This window comes from Schistocerca serialis, chromosome 3 (genome assembly GCF_023864345.2).
Source record: "Schistocerca serialis cubense isolate TAMUIC-IGC-003099 chromosome 3, iqSchSeri2.2, whole genome shotgun sequence".
Classification (NCBI taxonomy): domain Eukaryota; kingdom Metazoa; phylum Arthropoda; class Insecta; order Orthoptera; family Acrididae; genus Schistocerca; species Schistocerca serialis.
Genome location: NC_064640.1, coordinates 66,662,964 through 66,689,647, shown reverse-complemented (window position 1 = coordinate 66,689,647; position 26,684 = coordinate 66,662,964). Strand labels below are relative to the sequence as shown.

The following is a 26,684-nucleotide window of genomic DNA, read 5'->3' as shown; positions in this document are numbered from 1 at the left end:
TCCTTGGGTTGTTTCTAATGCTCTTGCTAACTGAGTCATGGATACCGAAGTAACCACATAGGTTTTTATTTGTTTTGCAGCCAGTGCTGATAGACAAGGAGACAGCCCCAGAACACGACACTTGTTTCGGAATAAGTTTTTGTGCTCCATCCGAAGAGAAAACCAAATGTGTTTAGAAGTGAACCTGTAAATACAGCCACCCGTTACATAGCATCTGACTCTGATAATGAAATCTCTCAACAGTGGAAAGATTTAATGGATTTTATTTCTATTTTGCTCTGCTTGACTCTTGAGCCACCCTTACGGCCGCTGATTACCTATAAGTGCCAGTAAGATACTAAACCAGGACGTCACAATGCGACGGGATTCAGGTAAGCTTTATCTGCAGTTAATTTGTTTATTGTACTTCTAAAATGTGATTTTCTGAAACAGGTGTACATGAGCTCCTCAGGGTTGGACTGGGACCCTGTCGTCTGTGCGTGGCTGAAGACGCGAAGCAAAAAGGAGAGTCAGATATTCCAGAAACTTTTTTCGGACTCCTTCCCTACAGCTTTTACGTGGTGCACACAAAATCTTTCCTGGGCCATGAAAGTTCTGAAGTGCGTCATTGTCAGACAGGTAATTATTTCATATCAGTCTTACGTTTACTTGTTATTAATAACTTACATATATAGAAAAACTGACATAGGCTGTAATGTCACCACAGAAAATACCCTCAACCACGCACCAATTAATCATTTTCAATCAAATCATCCACATTCATTCACTTTGGAAAAGTTATCTGATCTGATTTTCTCGTAATATATGCGGCGACAGCTCGACGACGCCAAAGTATTTTCTAGTGCGTTTATTCTTTGAAATAACAGAGATGCATATATGCATTCTCCATGGTTGTTTAGAGTGGTAACGAGGACAGCTTCTGGAGTATCTGTTGAGGGATTGACGTGTTTCTGAGAGATACATATTCTGCTTTTCTTCTCGCTAAAGCGAACCAATTAACATATGTGCCGCTAGCGGTTTGTTTGAAGAGAAAGAGACTGTAAAAGGAAAATAATTAAGGCGTGGAATCAACGGAGATCTGGACATGTAATGGAGATGTATTTAATACACAATTTCCTCCATAAATAAGGTTTGTGACTTTTTTGTTCTGGAGTGAATGAACGAATGAGTTTTTTTCTGAATCATTTGATGATCACGTTGGCCCTGTAATTAGTGGGGAAGTTTCAGCTGTGTCGAAGAGAGCCTGCAATCACTGAGTCTGTGTTAAATCGTCCAAAAAGGCTTCGTACACATCTGGAATTCGCAATCTTTCGTAAAAGGAACAAATTGTCCAAACGATTGATTCTCCCGACTGACTGCAGCGTTTAACAGTAATAATAAATGTAAAGATCTCTTACAGCAAGCCAGCCGCTGATTACCAAGACGAAGGACTCCACCAAAGATCCTATTTGGCTGACTTCACGTAATGAAATATTATATTAAAACTGTACATAGATAAAGGAGAGAAAGAGAGAGAGCGAATGAAAATAGAGATAATACTAATAATCCTCCATTAGTCTAATTTTTCGCCTGTCTCATCACGGATCAGCCAAGAACTGGGAGGGCCTTACTTTACTGTATAGATTTATGTGTGAAGGTGAAGGGATCTTAAAGGCAACAGAAACACGTCTATACAGACAAGACATTACACAGAGATAGTGGCTAGCTGCATTCACCATCTATTCTTAGATAAAGAGACGGCAACTTATTATCCGAACATTTAAAAATGTTAAAAGGTCCAGACTAGACCGTCAGCAATTTGGTAACGATGTAAAATATTGAATGATAAAGTTGACTGCAGTCAAAAAACAACAAAATTGTATTGAAACTATACATGTTTGACCGATGTAACCACGATATTACTTAGCGTGTTTTTTACTGAAATAAACTTTCTTTGTTACAAATGTATTCTCTGTTGATCTGACCTACAATTTCGAATATAACTAAAGATATTAAATACTTCAGTTACTTAATTTGCGCCAGATTTACTCATTAAAATGATCTGTTGTATAATGTAAGACCTCCAAGCCATATTTTGAAAGGAGAACCCCTATAGTTATCACCACTCTTCTCTTTCAGATTAATTCCTGATCATACTTTTATTTACAAACCAGTCTTCGTTGTGTGTTAAAGTAAAGAAGTCTTATTATGAGAATAACAGTGTACATTTGCAGAAAGTGACAGATATCTTTCCCACGTTGACTGCTAGTACAAGTTGTTTCAGACAAATTGCATGTACTGATACATAAATATTAGCCAGGAGTGAGCATTCTACAGGGAAATCGCCGTATAAACATATACTTTATTCTTGATGATTTCCTTGATCTTGCATCTGAAACAGTCAGGAATGGAAAAGAGACAGGTGATTGCAAATTAAAAGATTGTTTCTAGTAGTATATTATTGTCAGTTTCCGTTTCTCGTTTATGCTAAAAAGTGCTGGTACCAGCTTGTTGAGAAATTCGTTCCAACTGGACGATGTTCACTGTATGTGCTTACGACTTATCTTCTAGATATCAGCCCTGTCTGATGATTCAGTTTCGAAATATTCTAATCATTTCATTAGTCTGGTGCTTGGGCAGTCGTAACGACTACACGCTGAAGTTAAACAGAAACTTAAACTATTGTGCATTTAAAATTAGTTGCAACTTTTAACGTTTGGCTCATCGGAGGAGACATGACGCCGTTGCCCAGGTAACACTAATGACAAGCCGGCTTTGCCTAGGACGCCTTCAGCAGTTCGGTTGGGGAAGCGCCTCTGTTACTACTCCGTGGAAAAACTGTACCACGTGGTGTTGTGCATTAGAGGCATCTATGCTTATCAGCTCTCGTTGTAAAGTGATATTTTCTGGCGTTGAAGTCTTCTACAGTCGTCAGGTATAGTGGATGAGTGTTTCGTGCTGGTGCTGCTTAATAATAACACTGCAACAAGGCTGAACACGAGATTAGCAATAAAAGTGGTCGTCCAAGGTCGCGTTCACCGGCTGTGAAGATAACGTTCTGTTGCAAAATATTCCTCCGAATTCGACAATAATAATGGACAATGCGCAATACCACTCGGTTGTGATGGATAAAGCTCTAACAATGCAGCAGAGACAAGCGCTTATTTTTCTCTACGTACAAAGAAATGTTCGATTGGATAAAGTTGAACCTAGCATGTGTAAAGCGAAGTTAGTGCAACTTATAGCACTGCACAAGCTAAACACTCCACACTGCAAAGCCATCGAAATGCCTAACGCTAAAGAGCATCAGTTTAATCAGTCATGCTCATTTAAATCCGACTGAAAATATATGGGCCTAGGTGGAAACTAATGTGGCAAAAAACAACAAGAAATTTACGCTCAGTGAGGTTGAAATGCTGACAAAATGTTACATCACAGGACTGGCCTCAAGTTGTCAGCCATACCAAGAATGTAGCTGCGGAGACGTGGATTCATGCACGTCTGTGTCGAGTTCCGAGTAACACGTTACTTTTCTTGTTGCTGTGTTAACAGCTTATTCTTTTGCCTAAACACAACGGAGATTACGGGTATACATCTTACTAACACTGTAATGCAATTGAAATTGTGACAGAACCCTTAAACAGTGTGTTATTGAAGTAGCAACTGAGGGCGAGACGTATTAATAGTTATGAGAAAGCCCATTCTCAGTATAAAAATAAATGTACAGCTTTTTCACTTATATTGTGCAAAATCCACGGGATTTCTCGTTCCATACACTACTGGTAGTCATTAAAAATTACATTATTTCATTTAAAAAATCTGTAGTTGCTTGAATATCACCGTAGATGTGGATGTTTCGCATATTAATCATATGGCAAAATACTCTTCACTTCGCGTGCTATCACTTGCCAAAATCATGTTTCGATATCTCAGATCATTAGTGAGATACACTATATGATCAAAAGTATCCGGACACCCCCAAAATTATACGTTTTTCATATTAGGTGCATTGTACTGACACCTATTGCCAGGTGCTCCATATTAGCGATCCCAGTAGTCATTACACATCATGGGAGGGAGCGCCCCGCGGAACTCACGGACATCGAACGTGGTCAGGTGATTGGGTGTCACTTGTGTCATACGTCTGTACTCGAGATTTCCACACTCCGAAACATCCCTAAGTCCAGTGTTTCCGATGTGATAGTGAAGTGGAAACGTGAAGGGACACATACAGCACAAAAGTGTACAGGCCGACCTCGTCTGTTGACTGACAAAGACCGCCGACAGTTGAAGAGGGTCGTAATGTGTAATAGGCAGACATCTATCCAAACCATCACACAGGAATTCCAGACCGCATCAGGATCCACTACAAGTACTGTGACAGTTAGGCGAGAGGTGAGAAAACTTGGATTTCGTGGTCGAACGGCTGCTCATAATCCACACATCACGCAGGTAAATAGCAAACGACGCTTCGCTTGGTGTAAGGAGCGTAAACATTGGACGACTGAACATCGGAAAAACATTATGTGGAGTGATGAATCACACTAGCACAATGTGGCGATCCGATGGCAGGGTGATGGTATGGTGAATGCCCGGTGAACGTCTTCTGCCAGCTTGTGTAGTGGCAACAGTAAAATTCGGAGGCGGTGGTGTTAATGGTGTGGTCGTGTTTTCCATGGAGGGGGCTTGCACCCCTTGATGCTTTGTGTGGCACTATCATAGCACAGGCCTACATTGAAGTTTTAAGCAACTTCTTGCTTCCCACTGTTGAAAAGCAATTCGGGGATGGGGATTGTATCTTTCAACACGATCGAGCACTTGTTAATAATGCACGGCTTGTGGCGGAGTGGTTACACGCCAATAACATTCATGTAATGGACTGGCAGAGTCCTGACCTGAATCCTACGAGGGATTGATGAATATTTCATTCTGGTTTTTAAACTGTTGAGTACGTTCGAGACGGAGGACTTTACATACATTCCATTTTCTCGACATTGGATACATATAGCGATAGCCTCTGAAGTTCAAAGAATAATTTAATGCATTATCTATATTTCATATGCAGCAACATATGACTTAAGACACAGCAAACGCAAATGCATAGCGACTTCTATTTTTCACTTCAAACTTTAAGAATTTCTGGCAGTACTTTAGGTAATTCCGAAATGTCACAATACCTATGACCATTAACGAAATGACAGGTAATTTATCAAAAAATGGTTCAAATGGCTCTGAGCACTATGGAACTTAGCGTCTGAGGTCATCAGTCCCCTAGAACTTAGAACTACTTAAACCTAACTAACCTAAGGACATCACACACATCCATGCCCGAGGCAGGGTTCGAACCTGCGACCGTAGCGGACGCGCGGTTCCAAACTGAAGCGCCTAGAACCGCTCGGCCACAACGGCTGGCATAATTTATCATGAAGCTAAGGAATGAAGATATGAGATGTGCGAGACTCAGAGTTTATTACCGTTCGCTTGAGAAAGTTTGCAGATCGTCCAGCTTGCGCGGCTGACAGGTTACGCGCCAAGCAGGACTGCCTTTATCGTCGCTTACTTAGACTTCCAACACGCGCTGCTAACTACGCTTCCCTCCACACGCTCCACCCTGAACTGACAACAATCGCAGCTAGTTTTAAAAGCACTATAGTGCTTAAATTTAGCTTTGTTTCAGGGAGACGAGAGTGAGTAAACACTGCGGCTCTCTTGAGCTCTCAGAACTGAATGGCAGAACCGAGACAAACGGCGCGGTGGACCCGTATTTGTGAGGAGGGGCAGTCGAATCCCGACCCTGTCATCCAGTTTAAATACGTGCATGGTTCCTCTAGATGACTTCAGACGAATGCCAAGATGGTTCCATTAACAAGGCCACGGGCAAATTCCTTCCCCTCTTCGTACTCCCAAGACTCTTGCCCTATCTCTAAAAATCTACAAGGGTCACTCCAAAAGAAATGCACACTATTTTTTTAAAATCCATTTTTTATTCTACATGTTTGTAAGTTTTACAGTGTGTTGATACATCCTTTAGAAACAATATTTTCATTTCTCCACATAATTTCCATCCCTCTCAACTGCCTTACGCCATCTTGGAACCAGCGCCTGTATACCCGCACGGTAAAATTCTGGACCAACCTGTTGGAGCCACTGTTTGCCAGCGTGCACAACGGAGTCATCATCTTCGAACCTTGTTCCATGAAGAGAGTCTTCCAATTTCCCAAAGAGATGATAGTCACATGGAGCCAGGTCAGGACTGTAACGCTGGTGTTTCAGTGTTGTCCATCCGAGTTTTGTGATCGCTTTCCATGGTTTTTTGACTGACATGTGGACGTGCATTGTCGTGCAACAGCAAAACATCCTGCTTTTGCCGATGTGGTCGAACACGACTCAGTCGAGCTTGAAGTTTCTTCAGTGTCGTCACATATGCATCAGAATTTATGGTGGTTCCACTTGGCATGATGTCCACAAGCAAGAGTCCTCCGGAATCCAAAAACACCGTAGCCATAACTTTTCCAGCAGAAGATGTGGTTTCGAATTTTTTTTTCTTGGGTGAATTTGCATGATGCCACTCCATTGATTGCCTCTTCGTCTCTGGTGAAAAATGATGGGAGCCATGTTTCATCACCTGTCACAATTCTTCCAAGAAATTCATCTCCACCATTCTCGTACTGTTCCAAAAGTTCGCTGCATACCGTTTTTCTTGTTTCTTTGTGAGCCACTGTCAACATCCTGGGAACCCACCTGGCACAAACCTTTTTTAACGCCAACGCTTTCAGTATTCTGGAAATACTTCCTACCCTATCCCGACGTAGCGTGATAATTCGTTCTTTGTGATGCGTCATTAACTTTCTGCACATTGTCTGGAGTGTGTGCAGTACGAGGCCTGCCGCTGCGAGGACAATCCTCAATATTGCCGTGCCCGCTTTCATCACGTAACCTGCTTGCCCACCGACTAGGCCGTGCGGTTTTGGCGCTGCAGTCCGGAACCGCGAGGCTGCTACGGTCGCAGGTTTGACTCCTGCCTCGGGCATGGGTGTGTGTGATGTCCTTAGGTTAGTTAGGTTTAAGTAGTTCTAAGTTCTAGGGACTTATGACCTAATATGTTGAGTCCCATAGTGCTCAGAGCCATTTTAGCCCACCGACTAACTGTACTGCGATCGACAACAGCATCTCCATACACCTTTTCCAACCTCTTGTAGATGTTTCGCACTGTCTCGTTTTCACAACACAGGAAGTCTATGACACCAGGTTGCTTCTGACGGACGTCAAGTGTAGCAGCCATCTTGAAGACATGCTGTGACGGCGCCACTCACGGGAACAGGTCGAACTAAGTTTGAAAACACACTGTATCTACACATTGTAAAACTTTCACACATGCACGATGAAAACTGTATTTTTTACAAAAATAGTGTGCATTTCTTTAGGAGTGACCCTCGTATCTCTATGAGATGTAAAACTGTAAACTTGTTTCCTTCATTCCTTTCTTCTGTTAATTTTTTTTCTATATATATACTAAGATGGCATCTGTTCTTTCGGACTCTTACGGGAATCGGCAACGCGCCGCGAGTAATGAGTATAATGGGCGGGAGCACTACGAATGTAGTGCGGGACAATACGTTGAGAGTGTGGGTTTCATGGGAGGCGTGCCAGAGATAAATCCCTGCAGTCGCGCTATCCTCTATGTTCTCGGTGGCTCAAATGGATGCCGGCACGGTAGCTCTGCTTGTTCGGACAGAGAGCTGGTTGGCCTCTGTAATAAAAAACTGAGTGAAACGATCAACAAACGAACTTAACCGGATGTCATGTGACGTCCACAACGATCAACAACGAACAAAATGGAGAAAAAAAAGGATGGATAGAGCATCTGCCATGTAAGCAGGAGATCCCGGGTTCGAGTTCCGGTCGGGGCACACATTTTCATCTGTCCCCGTTGACGTCTGTCAACGCCTGTAAGCAGCTAAGGGTGTTCATTTCATTGTAATTTTTTTTCTTCCTCTGTTGCTTCCTTTCTTCCTCTTTTCATTTCATCTGTGAATGGTGATGAGGAATTTTTTTAAGGAGACTTTAGACAGCAATGATTCCTCCTGTTTGGTACTTGCAACGAGGTCACCAATTAGAGCACATCTGAATTGACTTGCAGATGCTAAACCTGCTGGAAGGACTGGTCCCCGTGCAGGCAGAGGAGAAAGAGGAGAGCGTGATGATCGGCGTGCCTGGAGGCGCTGCCGCTGGCGCTGCTGCTTCCAGCCCGGCGGCCGAGGAGGAGGACGACTCCAGCCGCCACATGGAACCCGAGCACCTGCGCAAGCTGTACGTGTTCGCGCTCGTCTGGGGGTTGGGCGCCTTCCTCAGCATGTCCGACAGACAGCCCTTCGACGTCTTCCTCAGGGACAAGCAGGCCGCGCTGGCACTACCCCCCGCCACCGCCACCGTCTTCGATTACGTCGTCACTAAAGAAGGTATCTCCGTCGCCTGCATACAGAGCTGTACGCCTATTCCACGCGATAATTTTGCGCTGCAAGAACGATTACTGATAAGCCTCCGTCTGAGCTCGAATCTAATTTTACCCCCATGATCTTTCTGTGGATATACGTAGGAGGAGGCAATATATTGGCTATATTTACAGGAACAAGTGTAATGTGCTGCGAATACATAGAAAGAAAGAGCCCTTATCATTTAGCTACAATATAGCAGGTCAGCAACTGGAAGCAGTCAATTCCATAAATTATCTGAGAGTAGGCATTACGAGTGATTTAAAATGGAATGATCATATAAAGTTGATCGTCGGTAAAGCAGATGCCAGACTGAGATTCAGTGGGAGAATCCTAAGGAAATGCAATCCGAAAACAAAGGAAGTAGGATACAGTACGCTTGTTCGCCCACTGCTTGAATACTGCTCATCAATGTGGGATCCGTACCAGATAGAGTTGATAGAAGAGATAGAGAAGATCCAACGGAGAGAAGCCCGCTTCGTTACAGGATCATTTAGTAATCGCGAAAGCGTTACGGAGATGATGCATAAACTCCAGTGGAAGACTCTGCAGGAGAGACGCTCAGTAGCTCGATACGGGCTTTTGTTGAAGTTCGAGAACATACCTTCACCGAGGAGTCAAGCAGTATATTGCTCTCTCCTACGTACATCTCCGTAAGAAACCATGAGGATAAAATCAGAGAGATTAGAGCCCACACAGAGGCATACCGACAATCCTTCTTTCCACGATCAATACGAGACTGGAATAGAAGGGAGAACCGATAGAGGTATTCAAGGTACTCTCCGCCACACACCGTCAGGTGGCTTGCGGAGTATAGATGTAGATGTAGATGTAGAACGTACGTTCTTGTAATTTTAATAATAAACCACTTAGTGATGTACAAGGCCTCCATTGTCCTAGCTGTAGCTGGATGAGCATTTCCGTGACGATTTCGCTGTTTCTAAACGAACCTGTGACTTAACTTGCAGCTTTTCTTTGTATCTTCTCTATTTCCTCTATCAAACTTATCTAGCATGGGTCCCAGACTAGAGAGAAATATGAATGACAGGTTTGTAAGCTATCTCCTTCTTGGGTGGACTCCACTTCTTGAAAATTCTTCCAATGACATTCAGTCTGGCATCTACCTCTCCTGGGATTAGTTTTATGTGATCGTTCCATTTTAAATCTCTCCATACTAATATTTCCTATATCTTATAGGTGTAACTGGTCAACTGTCAATCCCTACACCAGTTGATTCTCTACAGGTCCTACTACATACTTCTCTGTATAAAACAGCATATCCGCGAATAGCCTTGTGGAGTCACGACGTGATCCATTAGGCAATTTTTATATATATATATCGAAAGGTAATGGTCCTATGACATTCCTTCGGGCATGCCCGAAGTTATTTTTGCGCCTGAAGGTATATCTCCATTAAAAGTAACATGTTGTGTTCTGTTCGGTTGGAACTCTTTATTCCAGTCACAAAACTGGTCTGATATTCCGCACGTACATATTTCTTCCATTGGGCGCCATTGCTTAACTGCATCGAACGACTTCCTGAAGTCAATGAACATAGCATCAACCTGGACGCCGGTACAATGTCTCCTGTGTGTCGTAGATGAACAAAGCGAGCTGGACTTCACACGATCGTTGTTTGTGGAAACCATTTGCTAATATCATCTGACAAGGTCTATGTGTTCTTCCTTGCGAAGTACCGCTACACACTCACAGAAAAGAACAACACTAGTGTAACCACTCTGGGCACGCGTCCAGTTTTTCTCTGAAGTATGTTGGTTGTCGATCCTCGCTGATGTTCGACCTTCAGGTGGGCTCTATGAAACTTATGATGTGCAAGCAAAAGGAAAAATCAGAAATTGTATTTTTATTCTTAATGTCTTTGTGAAAAATAATACCAATTACATAGAACCAAATTTTTGCCTGGACCGCTATCTTAATGAAATGTAATTCAACAACGAAAGAAGAGGCTTACAAAACACTTGTAATACCATATCTTAAGAATTCTTGAGTATTGTGCACCAGTCTGGGACTCTTGCCAGTTTGGGTGAAATAGAAGAGATAGCAAATATGCAACGAAGAGCGGCGAGTCTCGTCATGAGATCGCATAGTAAACAGCGGAGCGTTATGGAGATGTTCAACAAACGCCAGTGGCAGGCGGTGCAAGAGAGGCGGTGTGCACCACGGAGGAGCGAACGTTCCAACAAGAGATAGACAATACATTACTTCCGCCCGCACATGTCTCGCGAAATGATCACGACGAGAAAATCAGATAAATCTTAACTCATACGTAAGCTTATAGATAGTTGTTCTTCCCACGAACCATTTGCGAGCGGAACAAGCAAGGAGGGAAGTTATAGTGGTGCCAGAAGTATCCTCCGCGACTCAGCGTAGGGAGGCTTGTGGAGTATGCATGTAGATCTAGATGTACATTTAGATGCAGATTATGCAAAAGAATACTTATTATTACATCACCTAGTCGGAGGATTATTGATCATTTTCAAGTGACGAATTTATGGCAGTGATATTATTACAGGACTTCAGTGCATGCAAGAACACAGAGACTGCTTTTTTCTCAGACTATATCTATGAATACGCAGTACTAATTATTAGTGTACTTGCTGGTGTGCAGTGTTGGAAAAATTTTGATCGGAATTATTTGGTCAGAAACGAAATTACAGGCGCTGGCGTATAGGTCATGATCACCAGACTCTGCCACATTGGAAAGAGCCCATTCCGGAATCTCTTTGCAGTTTCTCCATGGCCATCAATTACCAAGATCTAGTTCGATATCCGAAAGACGTTTCCCCAGTTCAACGTCAGCACTAACTATGTCACCCCGTGCTGCCGGAGAACATATGTGGGCAGCTAGATGCGACTAACTTCAGACCTAGATGAAACCTGCATAGTAACTACAGCCTGAACATACTTCATATTGGCCCACCTGGAAATCATTGAGCGATATACGCGTCCGCGCTAGCGTTGTCATCAAAATATCTACGTCTCCACTGTATGACTAATAACCTTTTGTGGTCACAGTGATTTTAACACGGCCAGCACTGGATCCCATGCTGTTCTGAGTAGGTGTCCTGTCTCTGTTCAGCAGATCTGTCGAGCTGCGAATGTCGTCCGCTTCTGTAATAATAGTGTCCCAGGACCAAAATGCCGAAGAGAGAATTTTGGTAATTTGTAGCTCAGTACTGAGGCAATGCTCGGCCATTGCAGGTTTCTCTGATTGGCCCAGACGTGTGTGTCGCCGATGTTCGACGGATCTGTCTTCCACGGTGCGACAAGAATGTCAAATTATGACGTCCAGCAGCTACAGGGAATCTCGGAGAAACGAGGCCTTTTCAAACCAAGGCTGTCTTCCGCTGAGCCTAGAAGAGGTCTGACTTCCGTTGGCGGACATAAAACACATTTAACTTTATGTTTATTCATTAATCTGCCTATTTCCGAAGAAACAGCGCTAACGTACAGCATGACGACCATTCCTCTTTGTTCTTCACTTTTCTCCAGCTCCTCAGTTTGTCTAACACTCGCCTGGTGTAAGGTACGCCGAGTCTCCCGTTCAGAATATCCACTCATCAAGAATACGCTAGGGAGGTGGTGCAGCTCATCAGACAAGCTCTTTGAATCTGTAATGGCTCGTGTTCTCTCGGGCAACGTCCTAAGGACGCCATTTGGTTGTATAGGATGGTGACAGTTGGTTATCTGTAAGTATAAGTCCGTTTGTTTAGGTTTACGGTACACAGCGCCAACACGACCAGGAAATAAAGTTCGCCGTTTTTCTCCATCTCCATCATTAACGTCATGTTCGAATGAAGAGAATTTAGGTGTTGTAAAAATGCACCCTGCGATGCAGTGCGGTGGGGTGAGATTACAAAGGTGTCATCCTCGTATGACAAAAAGCACGTAGGTTTTAACTCCACTGACTGGAGTGTTCTTTCCTCGAAATCTTTCATAAAAATACACTCCTGGAAATTGAAATAAGAACACCGTGAATTCATTGTCCCAGGAAGGGGAAACTTTATTGACACATTCCTGGGGTCAGATACATCACATGATCACACTGACAGAACCACAGGCACATAGACACAGGCAACAGAGCATGCACAATGTCGGCACTAGTACAGTGTATATCCACCTTTCGCAGCAATGCAGGCTGCTATTCTCCCATGGAGACGATCGTAGAGATGCTGGATGTAGTCCTGTGGAACGGCTTGCCATGCCATTTCCACCTGGCGCCTCAGTTGGACCAGCGTTCGTGCTGGACGTGCAGACCGCGTGAGACGACGCTTCATCCAGTCCCAAACATGCTCAATGGGGGACAGATCCGGAGATCTTGCTGGCCAGGGTAGTTGACTTACACCTTCTAGAGCACGTTGGGTGGCACGGGATACATGCGGACTTGCATTGTCCTGTTGGAACAGCAAGTTCCCTTGCCGGTCTAGGAATGGTAGAACGATGGGTTCGATGACGGTTTGGATGTACCGTGCACTATTCAGTGTCCCCTCGACGATCACCAGTGGTGTACGGCCAGTGTAGGAGATCGCTCCCCACACCATGATGCCGGGTGTTGGCCCTGTGTGCCTCGGTCGTATGCAGTCCTGATTGTGGCGCTCACCTGCACGGCGCCAAACACGCATACGACCATCATTGGCACCAAGGCAGAAGCGACTCTCATCGCTGAAGACGACACGTCTCCATTCGTCCCTCCATTCACGCCTGTCGCGACACCACTGGAGGCGGGCTGCACGATGTTGGGGCGTGAGCGGAAGACGGCCTAACGGTGTGCGCGACCGTAGCCCAGCTTCATGGAGACGGTTGCGAATGGTCCTCGCCGATACCCCAGGAGCAACAGTGTCCCTAATTTGCTGGGAAGTGGCGGTGCGGTTCCCTACGGCACTGCGTAGGATCCTACGGTCTTGGCGTGCATCCGTGCGTCGCTGCGGTCCGGTCCCAGGTCGACGGGCACGTGCACCTTCCGCCGACCACTGGCGACAACATCGATGTACTGTGGAGACCTCACGCCCCACGTGTTGAGCAATTCGGCGGTACGTCCACCCGGCCTCCCGCATGCCCACTGTACGCCCTCGCTCAAAGTCCGTCAACTGCACATACGGTTCACGTCCACGCTGTCGCGGCATGCTACCAGTGTTAAAGACTGCGATGGAGCTCCGTATGCCACGGCAAACTGGCTGACACTGACGGCGGCGGTGCACAAATGCTGCGCAGCTAGCGCCATTCGACGGCCAACACCGCGGTTCCTGGTGTGTCCGCTGTGCCGTGCGTGTGATCATTGCTTGTACAGCCCTCTCGCAGTGTCCGGAGCAAGTATGGTGGGTCTGACACACCGGTGTCAATGTGTTCTTTTTTCCATTTCCAGGAGTGTATTATCCGCAAAGGGTGACAAGGGACTACCCACTATGATAGTGTCAGTCTGTTCAAAGTAATACACACTGAATAAAAAATAAATAGAGGTGAGCACGTGCTTCAACAATCTTCCAGCTTCTCGCCACTGAGCAATACTGATTCCTGCAGTGGCTCTCGAATAAAAAATGAGACCACATCGAAACTAACGACAATATCTGATGGTAAAAGTTCTTTATCCGACGAATGAGAACCATTACCACAAGTAGTCCGTCAGGGAAGCCTTACTCAGTTCATCCTATACCTATATGGGAAAGAGATGGCGGAAGAAGTGAATAAGTTCGATAAATATCAGAATAAGTAGAGCAGTCTGCTGTGTGCCCTTATGTTCTTATTAAGATGACGAGGTCTTCGAAGTATTCCTACATTCACTAAGGTTTCGCACTTTATAAACTCTGCAGCCGCCAACAGAATTAAAAATCTGGCCGGCCACGCACTGGTGACAGAAACGATTCGCCACACTCGGAAGGAATTGTACTTCGTGTGCAGAGGTCCACCGGCTCTCCATCTGAAGATTTCGTCACGACTGTCGGAAGATTCTTGGACATGGGTTGGTAGCGATACTTGGGCGTTCTCGGACTCGAAGAGGCAGCACGTCATAACACGTCGAATTGGAAAGTATCATCACTCCAGCGGCTGTTTACCGCAAGAATAAAAGTTAGAAGATAGACATCGTAGACGGACAGTGTACAAGATGTCGGATATACCCCTGCTTGACGCGACGGTTTCGGTATTGAAGAAGGGCTGAACTTCACGCCCACTCCGAGAACACCACACGTTCTACACATTGTTAGCTCTGTTGGACAGAAAATCCTGAAACTACCCAGGGACGCTGCGATAAAATCAGACTTTCCGTGCAATAACACAGGCGCCGATGCCCAAGAATAATGTCTCAGCGTCGGAGAGGTCAGGACTTCGATCTCCACTTGAGGATCCTGGAATTGTGGTCTTACTGGCGGATAACGCTAACGCAGTTGTCATCCTCCTCAGACCGATGTTCTTTACCAAGATGAACCAGTTGTTGGACGACCCTGCATATCGTGTTCTAAACACGGACACTACAACCAAAATGCGAGGAACAACTTGAGAGTTTCTCAAGAACAACAGTCTCCGACGTTGTGGCCAGACGACTTTGCACACGCGCAGTCACTCCTTCCAGGCTACACGGACTGCCTAAGATTCATAAGGATATCGTCCTACGTCTACCAGTTCCCAGCAATTCTGAGTGCCAACATACAATTTGGCAGAACTTCTGGTAGCGCATTTGAGCCCTGTGGTGGAAAAATGTGAGCACCGGATCTGCAACTCAGAAGACTTTGTTTGCCAGCTCAAGATCTTACGACCTGCACCGTCAGATATTGTCGTTAGTCTGGACGTAGTCTCACTTTTCACTCGAGTGCCATTGCAGGAATCACCATAGCTCATTGTCGAGAAACTGAAAGAAGAACTAGTTGATTTGTGTAAACACATGCCTGCCTCTCCTTTTCTTTTTTTTTCAGTGAGCATTTACTTTGAATAGATTGACGAAGTGACAGTGTGTGGTACCTCATCACCCTTTGGGGATAATCTTTTTATGGAAGGTTTCAAGGAGAGAGCACTCCAGTCAGTGGAGTTGAAATCTACGTGCTGTTGGCGAGACGAGAATGACACCTTTGTAATTTCGCCCCACCGCACTGCATCGGTGGATGCATTTTTAGATCTAAATTCTCTTCATTCGAATGTCAAGTTTGAGATGGAGATGGATGAAAACGCCGAGCTACCATCCCTGGACGTTTTGGCGTTGTGTACTGTAAACCTAAACAAACGGACTTATACTTACAGATAACCAACTGTCACCATCTTTTACAGCCAAATGGCGTCCTTAGGACGTTGCCCCACAGAACACGAGCCATTACAGATTCAGACAGCTTGTCTGATGAGCTGAGCCACATCCCTAGCGTATTCTTGATGAGTGGATTTTCTGAACGGGAGACTCGGCGTACCTTACACCAGGCAAACTGAGGAGCTGAGAGAAAATGAAGAGCCGTGCGGGATTAGCCGAGCGGTCTAGGGCGCTGCAGTCATGGACTGTGCGGCTGGTCCCGGCAGAGGTTCGAGTCCTCCCTCGGGCATGGGTGCGTGTATTTGTCCTTAGGATAATTTAGGTTAAGTAGTGTGTAAGCTTAGGGACTGATGACCTTAGCAGTTAAGTCCCATAAGATTTCACACACATTTGAATATTTGAAGAAAATGAAGAACAAAGAGGAATGGTCGTCTTGCCGTACGTTAGCGCTGTTTCTTCGGAAATAGGAAGATTAATGAATAAACATAAAGTTAAATGTGTTTTATGTCCACCAACGGAACTCAGAGCTCCTCTAGGCTCAGCGGAAGACAGACTTGGTTTGAAAAGGCCAGGTTTCTACGAGATTTCTTGTAGCTGAAGGACGTCGTAATTCGATATTCTTGTCGCACCGTCAAACACAGGCGACACACACATCTGAGCCAGTCAGAGAAACCTGCAGTGCTCGAGCATTGTCTCAGTACGGTACTACATATTTACCAAAATTCTCTCTTCGACGTTATCGTTCTAAGACAGCATTATTAAAAAAGCGGATGAAATTCGCAGTTCGACAAATCTACTGAACAGAGACACGGGTTACCAACTTAGCGCAGCATGGGATCCAGCGCTGCCGTATTAAAATCACAGCGACCTCAAAGAGGAATTATTGATCACACAAGGGATAACGCTTCAGTGACGACTTAGATATTCGGATGGTAACGGCGAGGGTAGCCCCACGCCAGCGCGGACGCGCATATCGGCATGCGGCTTCGAACAGAGGACGCTGGGGAGGCCGACAGCAGCGCACACAATGACTGACAGCCTTTGTGGATACACCGAAGGTTTTAGTTCATCGCCTGACTGGTGGAATAGCTGTCTTTCCCGCTACCGATCAGGAAACCTTTGCTATTACTCACCGAATTCGGCGCGTTCACGCCTGCACAGTTTCTTCTTAGTCTACCATAAATAGGGGGCTTCGGTCACAGCTCAGCAGTGTGTTCGCCGCACCAGAAGATATTGGTCAGTTGTGCCGTTTAAATATTGTGGAAAATTCACAACGAAGTATAACCTTTCGACCGAGAAACATTTCTACAAGTAGTTCGTTGGGGAAGCCTCAGTCACATACTTTTTAATTCTGTGATTGCTGCTCTTCATTTCTAGAGCGACAATACATAGATACGCAATTCGATTAGATGCTTCATGTTGAGTTGACAGCGCTCATGAACCTCGGCGAGAGGCATGTTTAGACGAAGCACATAATTGTAACGCAGTCATAAAATGCACTGGTAATTGTTGCGGCAGCTTTGCATATTATGAGCAAGGTATTACATCATGATGCATGTTACCATGGCCAGATCATCAAGGCATCACGTATGAAACATTCCATTCGGAAGTCGTGCGAGCAGTGGGCCTGCCAATTCCCAGGTCTGAATTCCCCGAAGTGGATAAGATCGTCAACACTAGAACCAACAATGTGCGTATGACAAGAGTCTCTATCGCTTATCTTGATTTTTGACAGTGGATAGACGGTCCAGAGAACACGAAGTACTTAGAAAATGAGTGCTGGACTCCAAAAAAGAAACGCAAGCAGTCGTTATTTCACAATGCGATATGTAAACTGTCTCCCACTTGAGTACCTCTAATAATTGTAAATCTAAGAGCACAGAGATCATCTTCGGATGAGAACAGCGACGTTGCACATTCCGAGCAAGGATAAACGGCACCTTGACTGGTGATTCGTCGTGACCATTAATACACGCCGGTTTCGTTTGCTACCTTTATACCTTGACATTTGATGTGAGGTTATTTTATTGATGATATCCTCATAGGTGGAAAGTTTGCATGACATGTGAAATAAGGACACTGGACTTCCATTGGAGGCAAAGGCTCTAGAGGTTTTCTGGCTGACTGGGAGCCTGTTCGTTCGCCTACAACATCCTATTGTAGATTTGCACGTCCAGTAAAACCGCTCATCACCAATCCAGAGGCCTGGAGTTATGTATGAACGATTAGGTGAATAGTCCACGAATTTGAAGGTACGTACCTTACTGACTTACTGCAGCATTCTAAAAACGTCAGGGATGTTTTCAGAACAAATTGTCACTCTTCAGCGAGTGTGTGCTGATTTGAAACTTTCTGGCAGATTAAGACTCTGCCGGAGTGGAGATCTAACCGGAACATTTGCCTTTTGCAGGCAATTGCTCTACCGACTGAGCTACCTAGGACCGACTCACGACCCACCATCACACCTTAACTGCCACCAGAGATGGCAGGTTATGACTCGAACCTGGGCAGCTCAGCTGGAGACCATTTTCATGCGTAAGGCAAATGTTCCGGTTTAGATCTCCAGTTTTAATCTGTCAGGTAGTTTCAAATCGAGAATGTTGTCTAGTCGTATGTTTGCACCGTGACTACCGAGAGGAATGGCTGAATCATTTAGTTATTGGTATATTTTGTGATGAGTATAAACATACTATACAATAACAATTTTACAGGCATTTAGACGAAGGTCTCTAGCAAATCTCAAAATGAACATACACTACTGATTGTCTTTCAGAGTCACTTCATCTGAATGTCTTTTTCAATTTACCGTCAGCAGTAAGTTTTTGGTACACCTGGACACGCACTACGGACGGAACCTATCATTTTCACGCGCTCGGCAGATTGAAAGCAATGTCTCGATAACATATGAGTAATTTTGTTTGCAGGACAATTCTATGTTGCAGTTTAAGGAAAATAAATACTCAGCCAGTAGTGTGATATATTTTATTAATGACTTTAAAGCAATATGTTTGAGCAAATGTTGGATTGCAATGAAAATATTCCTAGCGATTCAGTAATGTTTCTTAGAGATATTAGAAATATTACTATAAATATTTCCACACTGGTTCACTTATTAACATCTGTTGTTTTATAACGGGAGGTATTCGTTATAGCTCATTTAATTGTTCTATGTTCAATTTCTTATTCAAACAATTCAAACATTTGCAGGTAAATGGGAACTCTGGAGCAATTTGGTGCCAAGTTATTCATACCCAGAGACTTCGACTCCTGACTACAGCACTATAATGGTTCCCATAATCGAAAACGTGAGAACAACGTTTCTTATAGACACCATAGCTTCGCAAACGAAAGCTGTTTTACTTATCGGCGAGCAGGGCTCTGCCAAGACTGTCATGATGAAGGCTTACATGAAGAAATCCAACCCAGAAATGTATCTCAATCGTTCCTTCAATTTCTCTTCTGCTACGAGTCCATTTCAGTTCCAGGTACGTAGGAGAGATTATGATTTTTATCAGATTCGTGCTCTGTAAGGGTTTTATTTTTTTCTTCGTTTACGGTGAAATGAGAAGTTTGGTGTTTACTTGGTTTCATATTTATTCGCAGGGGGAAAATGGTAAAGGCTAACTAAATATGTATCACTTATTTTCTTTCTTAATCTGACTTACGTGTACAATGTAGCACAACTGTATTTCAGAATGTGCAAATCCAGTTATCTGATAAATGTAAATGTCGTGTGACTAGGGCCTCCCGTTGGGTAAACCGTTAGCCGGGTGCAAGTCTTTCGATTTGACGCCACTTCGGCGACTTGCGCGTCGATGGGGATGAAATGAGGATGAACAGGACAACACAACACCCAGTCACTGAGCGGAGAAAATCTCCGACCCAGCCAGGAATCGAACCCGGGCCCTGAGGATTGACATTGTGTCGCGCTGCCCACTCAGCTACCGGGGGCGGACAGTTATGTGATGATCGTATGGAATGATTTGACGGAAGCCCTGTCCAGGACAGTTCGACCGCCTAGTGCAAGTCTTTCAATTTGACGCCATTTTGGCTACTTGCGTGTCGATGTAGACAGAATGAAATAATGATGCCAAACTAATAAGTGTTTTATGTTTGCTAAGAACTATCGAAGTACATATGCTGAAAAAGTTTTTTACTAGCGATGTGTGTCATTTTTGTACTTGGTAGTATTTCTGTATTATTCATATACACTGTCCGTGCACATTAACGTGACCACCTGTCAAAAGTGTGCAGCGCAGACTGAAAGGTTCCTTCTGTTTAGTTATGTATCGTTATCTTTTTGTATCTCTCTTCCTCTGTTTCCTTCTATCCACGCTAGAGCGTGCCGGACGTGTGTGTGGCCAAGTCACCTCACTGACACGTGCTTGCCCGCTTGATACGTTGCTCGGAAGCATTGAATTTAAGGGGCCGGCCCGACGTTTATTTAAATGATGTGATGATTATTATGTTAATATTGCGCAACGGATAACGCGGGGGAGGACTCAAACAACCAGGTAGGCAAGTCAGTAAAGGCCACGCTCCATCATGATCTATAAGGACACCACTTTGTTGGTGACATTGCTCTCTTCACAGGACTGGGGTTTTTAATGACCATTAAATTCATGACATTGCTCTCGACACAGGACTGTGGTTTGTAATGACCACTAAATCCATGACATTAAGTTTATAGGACATTCATTGTCTAGATTCCCAGAAACTTTACAAACTTAATATGACATTTATTATCTATATTTCCCAAAATTTTACAAGTTTAATAATTGTAGCAAACAAAGTCAAGTCAAATAACTTCTAGTTTTATCTCGCACTGAGGGTGCTTAAACTAACAGGCATCTCGTTTCTACTTAAGCACTGGGAAAGAGGATGAGACTCTTTGCTGCCCTTGTGGTCGGCCTGCTGGGACAGTCTTTGGCGGAAAAACGGGGGAACAAAGCAGACACAGATATCTCCCATATTCTCAAAAGAAAGCAATTCGCGCTAACTATTTCAATCCTGAAAAAGAGCGGTTTTGTAACAGTGTAAAACATAATACCTCATCCCACGGTGAAATTGGCGGCAAAGACGGAGATCGCCCTCGATCCCGTCCGCTCAGTTCAGCCGCTACCCTAAGAGTGCCTATCATGGCGGCTTTCAACGGCCGTTCCCTTACATGGAGGGGAGGGGGACCTGTTACCAACCCCGGACTACCCCCTGGCAAACAGGTGCATCATCTCTGTCTTTACTCCAGGCTTAGGTTGGCACTAACCGACCTACAGGGTGAACACATCTCTGCCTTGGCACTACCAGCCACTACCAGCAGACGAACTCTTAATACAAACCCCAAACTTAATCAACCCAAGGCAACGTGGTGGGATTAGGGAAAGAAAGTGCATTTATGTAATTGTGAATTGAATTAAATGAACAGGTAGTCCACTTCTTCACTCGAGATATCACACTAATTAAACTAAAAAAATGTGGAAAATATATTCAATATAATGCTACAAAGAAACTAATTGTAATGAGATGGAACAAACTGTTCCCTCTCAGGACCGCTGCGAGATGTGCAGGGAGAGAGTCAATAAGGTTCTGGAAGGTACCGACAGGCATGTCGAGCTATGCCGGCTCCATTGCCGAGGCCAGCTGCTGTAGGATTCATGGCGCCTACAGGCCGATCCAGATGATCCCATAGATTCTCATTTGGGTCTAAATCAGGGGAGTTCGGTACTCCTTATTGCTTCATCTGAGTGTTCAGTTGCTCAACACATGCACGTCTATTCCCCCGCAGCCATCGTTCACCCCGTCATCTAGACCTGTGGTGCACCACAATTACCTCAGCACCGGTTTCGGATAGTGCCATTTTGCCATGCACAGTACACTTTAACCACGGCGGCACGTGAACAGTTTACAAACGTTGCCGTTTCCTAAATGCTTCCATCCTTGGCCAGAATGCCAATGATCACACCCATTCGGACGAGAGATAAATAGCTCCGTTTCCACATTACAACAACTGCACTGTTTTCAGCGTCTCCTGACACACTTCATATATCCTCCACTGCTAGAGCACAGGTGCCTCAGCACCGGTTTCGGATAGTGCCATTTTGCCATGCACAGTACACTTTAATCACGGTGGCACGTGAACAGTTTACAAACGTTGCCGTTTCCTAAATGCTTCCATCCTTGGCCAGAATGCCAATGATCACGCCCATTCGGACGAGAGATAAATAGCTCCGTTTCCACATTACAACAACTGCACTGTGTTCAGTGTCTCCTGACACACTTCATATATCCTCCACTGTTAGAGCACAGTTGCCTCAGCACCGGTTTCGGATAGTGCCATTTTGCCATGCACAGTACACTTTGACCATGGTGGCACGTGATAAGTTTACAAACGTTGCCGTTTCCTAAATGCTTCCATCCTTGGCCGGAAAGCCAATGATCACGCCCATTCGGACGAGAGATAAATAGCTCCGTTTCCACATTACAACAACTGCACTGTTTTCAGCATCTCCTGACACACTTCATATATCCTCCACTGTTAGAGCACAGTTGCCTCAGCACCGGTTTCGGATAGTGCCATTTTGCCATGCACAGTACACTTTAACCACGGCGGCACGTGAACAGTTTACAAACGTTGCCGTTTCCTAAATGCTTCCATCCTTGGCCAGAATGCCAATGATCACGTCCATTCGGACGAGAGATAAATAGCTCCGTTTCCACATTACAACAACTGCACTGTGTTCAGGGTCTCCTGACACACTTCATATATCCTCCACTGTTAGAGCACAGTTGCCTCAGCACCGGTTTCGGATAGTGCCATTTTGCCATGCACAGTACACTTTGACCATGGTGGCACGTGATAAGTTTACAAACGTTGCCGTTTCCTAAATGCTTCCATCCTTGGCCGGAAAGCCAATGATCACGCCCATTCGGACGAGAGATAAATAGCTCCGTTTCCACATTACAACAACTGCACTGTTTTCAGCATCTCCTGACACACTTCATATATCCTCCACTGTTAGAGCACAGTTGCCTCAGCACCCGTTTCGGATAGTGCCCTTTTGCCATGCACAGTACACTTTAACCACGGTGGCACGTGAACAGTTTACAAACGTTGCCGTTTCCTAAATGCTTCCATCCTTGGCCGGAAAGCCAATGATCACGCCCATTCGGACGAGAGATAAATAGCTCCGTTTCCACATTACAACAACTGCACTGTGTTCAGTGTCTCCTGACACACTTCATATATCCTCCACTGTTAGAGCACAGTTGCCTCAGCACCGGTTTCGGATAGTGCCATTTTGCCATGCACAGTACACTTTGACCATGGTGGCACGTGATTAGTTTACAAACGTTGCCGTTTCCTAAATGCTTCCATCCTTGGCCGGAAAGCCAATGATCACACCCATTCGGACGAGAGATAAATAGCTCCGTTTCCACATTACAACAACTGCACTGTTTTCAGCATCTCCTGACACACTTCATATATCCTCCACTGTTAGAGCACAGTTGCCTCAGCACCGGTTTCGGATAGTGCCATTTTGCCATGCACAGTACACTTTGACCATGGTGGCACGTGATTAGTTTACAAACGTTGCCGTTTCCTAAATGCTTCCATCCTTGGCCGGAAAGCCAATGATCACGCCCATTCGGACGAGAGATAAATAGCTCCGTTTCCACATTACAACAACTGCACTGTTTTCAGCATCTCCTGACACACTTCATATATCCTCCACTGCTAGAGCTGCCACCTGTTGTCGATGAGTGGTTATTAGACACTGACGTCGAACATAGGCGGTTGTCGCACTAATGTGACTGGACCATGCGTACCATTATATATTGAGCGGCAGTCTGGTGACGCTCATGTTTGCAGCTTCTTTGCAGGACTTCTTTCAAGTTCTTCTTATCGGTTCATCCTGAATGATTGAACGTATGAACTGCAGAACTTGTAGCAGGATAATTTGTGATTTTCCTCTTTTAGTAACTGTTAACTGCGTTTTGTTAACTTGAACGCCAGGGAAGTCTTAGAAGTAAAATCGAGAGAGGAAAGAAACCAGCTTCATTTGGTATGTAGCCACGGTTGATGTATGTGTGTGTGTGTGTGTGTGTGTGTGTGTGTGTGTGTGTGTGTGTGTGAGAGAGAGAGAGAGAGAGAGAGAGAGAGAGAGAGAGACAGATAGAGAGAGAAGAAAAAACATGTGTACACACATGTTTGCGAGGGATTGCGCGTAACTTAGGCAGAAAAAACAATGTAGCATCACTGCAAATCAGTCTGTGTGTTAGCTACCCTCTTTTTACTTCAATAGATGGAGATAATTTTGTAGGTTCTGGGAATAATCAACGATTGCTGCAACAATCATAGATCAACAACTTCCTCATGCCTCTCTCCCCCCCCCCCTCTCTCTCTCTCTCTCTCTCTCTCTCTCTATATATATATATATATATATATATATCCGGATACTTTTGATTAAATAGTATATTGTAATCAAAAAATGGTTCAAATGGCTCTGAGCACTATGGGACTCAACATCTTAGGTCGTAAGTCCCCTAGAACTTAGAACTACTTAAACCTAACTAACCTAAGGACATCACACACACCCATGCCCGAGGCAGGATTCGAACCTGCGACCGTAGCAGTCCCGCGGTTCCGGACTGCAGCGCCAGAACCGCACGGCCACCGCGGCCGGCTTGTAATCAAAAGTATCCGGACACCTGGCTCTGAATATGAGTTACAAATTCGTGGCGCCCTTCAATCAGGTACTGGAAGGTTTCTTGGGGAATGCCAGCCTATTCTTTACAGAGTGCTGTACTAAGGAGAGGTATCAATGTCGGTCGGTGAGGCCTGGCACGAAGTCGGCGTTCCATAACATCCCAAAGATGTTCTGTAGGATTCAGGTCAAGACTCTGTACAGGCCAGTCCATTACAGGGATGTTATTGTCATGTAACCACTCCGCCACAGGCCGTGCGTTATGCACAGCTGCTCGACCGTGTTGAAAGATGCAATCGTCATCCCCGAATTGCCCTTCAACAGTGGGAAGCAAGGAGGTGCTGAAAAATCAATGTAGGCCTGTGCTGTGATAGTGCCACGCAAAACAACAAGGGGTGCAAACCCTCTCCATGATAAACACAACCACACCATAACACTACCGCCTCCGAATTTTACTGTTGGCACTACACACGCTGGCAGATGACGTTCACTGGGCATTCGACATACCCACACCCTGTCACTGGATCACCACATTGTGTACGTGATTCGTCACTCCACGCAACGTTTTTCCACTGTCCAATCGTCCAATGTTTACTCTCCTTGCACCAAGAGAGGCGTCGTTTGGCATTTACCGGTGTGACGTGTGGTTCATGAGCAGCCTTTCGATTATGAAATCCAAGTTTTCTCACCTCCCGCCTGTCATAGTACTTGCAGTGGATCCTGATGCAATTTTTAATTCCTGTATGATGGTCTGGATAGATGTCTGGCTACTACACATCACGACCCTCTTCAACTGTCGGCGGTCTCTGTCAGTCAACAGACGAGGTCGGCCTGTACGCTTTCATGCTGTACGTGTCCCTTCACGTTTCCACTTATGTAGGTAGAGAGGTAAAATTAAACACTTGCTTGAAATTACATTGGGTTTTGTTGAAACCAAAAACAGTGGACAAAATGACCATCACCTGGCGCTTCATACGTCATAAAATCAATAATTAGCATAACAATTGATTTTTAGCATAGGCGATGTTCTTTATAACAAGTGCTCAGCATTTCGGTCGTCATTCATCAACAGCAGCTGTAGGCAAGGAGCGACGTTGTGAACAGAAATGTACAATATTTGAGCAGGTATGCTGAGAAACCGCCGTCGGAATTTGTCGTTTAATATGCCTAATGAGGTCGGACGATAGCGGTAAATTTGAGATTTCAGCTAATACCACAACCAATAATCACACAGACTGACGTCTAGGGACCTGAGAGGCCACGCATGACGGACATGGCGGCTCAGCAGGCATTCCTCACCAAAAATGTGTGCAAGAGATCTTTCACACAGGTAGCGGTATGGAATAGAACGCCATCCTGCATAAAAGTGGTATCTTCCAGCAGGTGTTTATTTGGCAGGCTAAGGATGATCTGACTCCCTCTTTTACTACAGCTCATTTTATACACTATTCTTATGCGGTGTTGCTGTCCAGAGCCATCTGTTGGCCAGCTTTTGCACTCGTTTTGGTTTCAATAAAACCCCATGTCATTTCAGGCTTTTGTGTCAATTCTTACCTCCCTACCAACATTATGCCGTGAAGTAGTGCATTTTCAAATGTTAATGGATTTTTGGGTCACCCTCTATAACGTTAAAAATTATTTATGTATAAAAAATTAAATTTGTATCTAGCGTACTAAAAACATATTCAGTATTCTTACAGGAGGCAACAGTTATCAAAACTTGAAAAATATCTCATATGCATTGCCCCGGAGTCAATATTTGTTGAGATCAGGGCTCTTCTTTCCTATGATAGCATCTATCTGTTGACACTAAAAGTGGATTTCAATCTAATAAACTGTCATTCTTAAATTGTCATTTAGCTCTCCTCCTCAAAGAATCACGTACTCTTACGAACGCTTCTATCTGCCCTCTGATTTGATCATATGGACGGGACACAAACACCTGTAACGTGTGCACGTTATCGAAGGATGAGGGACACACCAGTGCCTTTAAATGTCTTCATAGCCATGAATCTAAGGGACTGAGGTCAACTGAACGCGAAGTCATGTTTCTGGACCTCCTTGACCGGTCCATCACTCATTAACCTTTTGTGTTCTGTACTGGCATACGTGGCGTAGAAAACAGAGTTGTGGCATATCGTGCCAGAGTTGTGTCTTTTGTCTTTCCGCAAGGGAAGTTTTTCAGTAGTGTCTGTTATTGTCGCGCAGAAATTGGTGATAAACAGCACCTGTTGATTTGTTCGGTTAAGAGTCTTTCACCTA

General features: G+C 44.7%; 1 protein-coding gene across 1 annotated transcript in view; it reads left to right on the top strand.

Moving 5' to 3' along the window:
• The window catches only part of LOC126471528 (dynein axonemal heavy chain 5), a 1,073,018-nt gene that overhangs the window by 726,723 nt on the left and 319,611 nt on the right, over nucleotides 1-26,684 (top strand). Inside the window, exons 42-44 of the mRNA XM_050099754.1 lie at nucleotides 433-618; nucleotides 8,120-8,438; nucleotides 18,928-19,205. Of these exons, the coding sequence (XP_049955711.1) occupies nucleotides 433-618; nucleotides 8,120-8,438; nucleotides 18,928-19,205 (783 nt within the window). The remainder of the gene's footprint in view (nucleotides 1-432; nucleotides 619-8,119; nucleotides 8,439-18,927; nucleotides 19,206-26,684) is intronic.